This window comes from Notothenia coriiceps, unplaced genomic scaffold (genome assembly GCF_000735185.1).
Source record: "Notothenia coriiceps isolate Sejong01 unplaced genomic scaffold, NC01 NC01_scaffold00035316, whole genome shotgun sequence".
Lineage (NCBI taxonomy): Eukaryota > Metazoa > Chordata > Actinopteri > Perciformes > Nototheniidae > Notothenia > Notothenia coriiceps.
Window position 1 is genome coordinate 1 of NW_011368017.1, and position 5254 is coordinate 5254.

The following is a 5254-nucleotide window of genomic DNA, read 5'->3' on the forward strand; positions in this document are numbered from 1 at the left end:
TCGTCTAGTAGTGTCTCTACTTTAAGTAGTACCTCTCCTCGTCTGATGTTCAGGTGTATATCAGTATGTAGTGTCTCTACTTTAAAGAGTCCTCTCCTGCTGATGTTCAGGTGTATATCAGTATGTAGTGTCTCTACTTTAAAGAGTCCTCTCCTGCTGAGGTTCAGGTGTATATCAGTATGTAGCGTCTCTACTTTAAAGAGTCCTCTCCTGCTGATGTTCAGGTGTATATCAGTATGTAGTGTCTCTACTTTAAAGAGTCCTCTCCTGCTGATGTTCAGGTGTATATCAGTATGTAGTGTCTGTACTTTAAAGAGTCCTCTCCTGCCGATGTTCAGGTGTATATCAGTATGTAGTGTCTCTACTTTAAAGAGTCCTCTCCTGCTGATGTTCAGGTGTATATCAGTATGTAGTGTCTGTACTTTAAAGAGTCCTCTCCTGCTGGTGTTCCTCTGCTGGCCTGCTAACCGTCCCCACCCCACTCCTGGACACCATGGGGGTTATGCTTTGAACGTTCATCAATATAATAAGCAAAAGGAGAAATATGACCTTTACTTTTTTTACTGAAATGATCAAATAAAGTCAACATTTCACAGTGTTTACTGAGATGTGTGGGGTTTGTTTTAAAATATGTTTTAATGGTGATATACACAGTGGTAGATGTTAAGGACTAACACGTTTTATACTATAGTAAATACATCTGTACTTATTTTTATTTTCATACAATCATATTGGGATCATGTGGATTAATACGTGTGGACCGGAGGGTGAGGGTGACAAGCACAAGTTTCACTTTCCTTTTTTATTTAAATTCCAACTTTGGTCATGAAGAATATGTTTCTCTGTTGTCCACGTTCACAAATCATAAAACAACAGCATCAGAGCACGGTGCAGAGTCTCTAGATGAGTTTAAAATAGTCCGTCGTTCTTATTATACATCCATGTAGTCCGCTAGAAAACTGTAGTTTCCTCACAGCAGATGCACATTTATGACGTCCGCTGGCGCATCATAAATACGTTGGATATTGTAAGTGCAGTCGGATTCTCAAAGCACAGCAGTCTTTTCTCCTAAGTCCTTTTAAATTATCCTATCCACTATTCCTTAACACCATGACGTTTCACACAGAGGTCAAGGAATAGACGATAGGGATAGACGATAGGAGCTGATTTTTTTACTATCCGACCGCAACCTCGGATTCTCAAAGCACAGCAGTCTTTTCTCCTAAGTCCTTTTCAATTCTCCTATCCACTATTCCTTAAACCTGTGACGTTTCACACAGAGGTCAAGGAATAGACGATAGGAGCTGATTTTTGGACTATTCGACTGCAGCCACGCTGTTTACAAACAGTTCCTGCAAACATCCACTGATAAAATGCCATGTTAACAACCTCATAGTAACCTCATTTTTTTTTTTAACTTAGGATCATACAGTGTTTAGTCTAGAAAAAGGTAAATGTGTGCATTTTATTATAAAGTTGTGTATATGTACAGACTGTTGCAAAAACTAAGGAGCTTATAAACATCAGGTTTAAAACTAAAAGGGAATTGGGCCATACTTCCACAAGTAGTGATAGGATGACATGGTGATGCATATTCTTGTACAGTAGGTGGCGGTATGCGCCTTAAAGTTATTTTGCAATCCGGCAATAACCGAGAGAAGAAGAAGGAGAACCATTCCGTTTCAACATGGCGTCCAAGTACTACCAGGAGATGCAGGAGAGCTTCAGGAACAACAACAAGAGCCGAGAGTTCCCGGCTCACACCGCTAAAGTCCACTCTGTGGCCTGGAGCTGCGACGGGAGGAGACTTGCTTCCGGATCCTTCGATAAAACTGCCAGCGTTTTCATCCTGGAGAAGGACCGGCTGGTGAGTCGAGGAGCTAACGTGCTAACGTGCTAACATGCTAACGTTAGCATCTGTCTGTGCATGTTTCAACTTTCAAGGCTTTTATTGTCATGTGTGCATGGCTACAGTGTAGTTATGACAATGAACATCTTAGGTCACAGGCTCCTGCAACAGAGCAACACAATAAAACAAATAAAATCGTGCAGGTAAATACAATAAAATATAATATAATAGAAACAGTGCAGAATAGTCTATCGACAGTAATTGGAATATTGATATGAGTTGCAAACAGATGAATGTTATGGATGCTCTTTCCAAAGTGCAGGTGAGAATCACAATTAAGTTTAAACTTATAATTTAGGGTAGTAAATCCAAACACAGTAGGCTACCTTGTTTACTACCGGATATATATGTCACAGCCTTGTTGATTCTTCCCTGTGTATTGGAGCAAATACATTTTATATGCTACCCAAATATGGCCAGGATCAGATGCATTTTTGGGATATTGGGTTGCAGATTATAATTTTCCAAAGGGGGGTTCGTTTAACACTTGCAATAACTAAAGGACAAATTAAAAAAGAAAGTGAGGTCAAAGAAAACTATTTCCGCTATAAAGTTAGCAATGATTGAGAGTCAGAGCTAACCCTTTCAGATGTGTGTATCTCACGCTGCACTGTCACTTTAATTCATTTACCTTTGTTATTCATGTTTTATTATCTTTGCTTTTAAATGATTGTTTTTAAATGCCATTTCATAATATGTTTCTTAATATCTTACATTTTTGTAACGCACTTTGAATGGCCTTGTTTTGGTGCTGTATCTGGGGTGTCCAAACTACATTTTGAATCGGCCCTCAGCAAATTAAAAAAGTATAATGGAATATGGCCCACAAGATGAAACTTGTGCTTGTCTTGTATTGTACTTCTTAAATATATCCGTAAACATATATTACACAGTAGTATTCATGTGTTAATAAGACCACTTTCAGTCAATTAAAGTTTTAAATATGTTCTAACATATCTAAGTTGATAAGAAAAAAGCCCAATGACTTACATAGCAAGCTTGAAATACACCCTTCCTATTTCTGTTTTAAGGAATGAGCTGCAAACACTCACAAGCATCATTTACCTGCATTTGATTGATTTTGTTAACTTATAACTGAACTTATGAGGCGATATACTCTAGTGAGGGGCCCAGCCCTTCTTTATGTGGCCCTCGGGGAAAAAAGTTTGGACACCCCTGGCGTACAGAAATGTATGAATTTGTGTTGAATTAGAGTGTGTCTCTGTCCTCAGGTGAAGGAGAATAACTACCGAGGCCACGGGGACAGCGTGGATCAGCTCTGCTGGCATCCAACCAACCCCGACCTGTTCGTCACCGCCTCCGGAGACAAGACCATCCGCATCTGGGACGTCCGCACCACCAAATGCATCGCCACCGTCAACACTAAAGGTGGGACCAGAGATCCTTTTAAAGTCTCCTATTATGCAAAATCCACTTTTTCATGTCTTTTCTACATCAACAAGAGATTCTGACTTTATTTGGGGGGCACCCCCCGCCAGAAAAGAGCACCGGATCATTTGAAAAAAGGCGCATTTGCGCACCAACATTGGGAGAGAGAAAAGAGAGAAGAGAGAGAGAGAGAGTGAGTGATATTTGTGAGTTGCATAAGAACTGGTAAGATAGCAGGGTTTCCCACACATAGACTTTACTTGGGCGGCCCAGGTATATTAACGGCCGCCTAAGTAGCCTATAATTCGCAAGCCATTTAGGTTTAATTGGTTTAATCCGTCCGCGAGCACGACGGCATCTGCGATCCCCCGCTCTACCCCTCGCTATCGCGTGAAGGGTCTGCTTTATGCGCTCCGCACAGTAACCCTGCTGCGTGCTCTATAGCGCACCCCCCCCGTCCATAAAGTCAAGTACCCCTCAAAAGGTCCGGTTTATTTCATTCTAAGGATGCGCACAAAGCAACATCTCCAGGTGCTCCTTTGAGAACCAGGGAAAACAAGTTACGTGCACCCCTGGTCATAACGATGTTTTGTCTCGTGTAACCATTAGCCAATCAGCAACCAAGGTAACCCCCCCCTCTCCCCCCAAACCAAATCTGTCTCAGAGGGGCGTGGGGAGGGGCTCCTTATTTTCATCTAAAGTAACAGACAGAGAATCAGCACTTTGGAAACAGGGCTGAGACAGAGGGGATTATGGGTAATGCTGCAATGATCTGTTTGGTGTTCCAGCCAATCAGAGACAGGCTCTGGATATATCTGACACCTATAATGTACTGATGACAAACGGTATAATAGGGGATCTTTTAAAATTCTCATATATTGTTTTTGCTCTTCAGGAGAGAACATCAACATCTGCTGGAGCCCCGACGGTCAGACGATCGCTGTGGGGAACAAAGACGACGTGGTGACGTTCATCGACGCCAAGACGCACCGCTCCAGAGCCGAGGAGCAGTTCAAGTTCGAGGTGAACGAAATCTCCTGGAGCAATGACAACGACATGTTCTTCCTCACCAACGGCAACGGCTGCATCAACGTCCTCAGGTAGGAGAAGTGCATTTAGGATTCTCCACAAACAACCTCTGTGTAGAGTGGTGCAAGTCCTAAAACCTTCCCTCGTCTCAGAGTCAACGGTTATTTGAACTAGTTTTTGGAGAATAGCTGGAAATAAGGTCTGTGGTTGAGACAAATGTAAGAGACGGATCACGTTTTGTTCCATGACATTAAACACCGTGTCTGAAAAACGATGGTTGTGAACAAGTGGCTGAATGGGACTACAGAAGTTGTCGAGGAAGTTGTATGTAATAAATGTTGTCATTGTGTAAATCGCCATAGCAACGACATGTTCTTCCTCACCAACGGCTGCATCATTTTTTATATATTTATATTTTGCCCCATCTCTTCAAAACATCGCAGTGGGAAAACCCGGCCAGGTAAATGGAGCCTTTTCTTTCAGGGTTGATGGGAAATCCACAATTTATCTTATTAACCTGTAACCTTTTAAAAGGCACATTTAGGTACCTTTGTTTGAGTTGAAACAAACTCCAAACTCACCTTCCGTCACTGCTCCTGGTACTAGGATGGGTAAAAAGCAGAGAACATGAACATGTGACCATTAAAGAGGGTTTCATCCTCCAATTATATTCTCTTCTATCTATCTGTCCAGATTGTTTAGATACTTGTACCTTGTGTGCGTAGTGTGTGGTTTTCTGTTCTGAATAAAAGTGACGATTGAAATTTAGAGATGATCCGATCACGTGATCGGGGATCTGAGCCGATCACGTGATTTTCAAAAGATCGGAATCGGGAGAAAAAAAATCGGGGATCGTGATTTTTTTATTTATTTATTTATTTTTTTATAAATTTTGTATTCAATGTTACAAAACAAAAATGACCATGT

General features: G+C 41.4%; 1 protein-coding gene across 1 annotated transcript; it reads left to right on the forward strand.

The window, feature by feature from the left end:
• Positions 1-1674: 1674 nt before the first annotated feature.
• On the forward strand, positions 1675-4576 carry thoc3 (THO complex 3). Its single transcript, XM_010791215.1, has 3 exons — positions 1675-1867; positions 3142-3298; positions 4194-4576. The coding sequence occupies exons 1-3, from the start codon at positions 1688-1690 to the stop codon at positions 4400-4402; spliced, it is 546 nt and encodes a 181-aa protein (XP_010789517.1). The 5' UTR covers positions 1675-1687; the 3' UTR covers positions 4403-4576.
• The last annotated feature ends 678 nt before the right edge of the window (positions 4577-5254 follow it).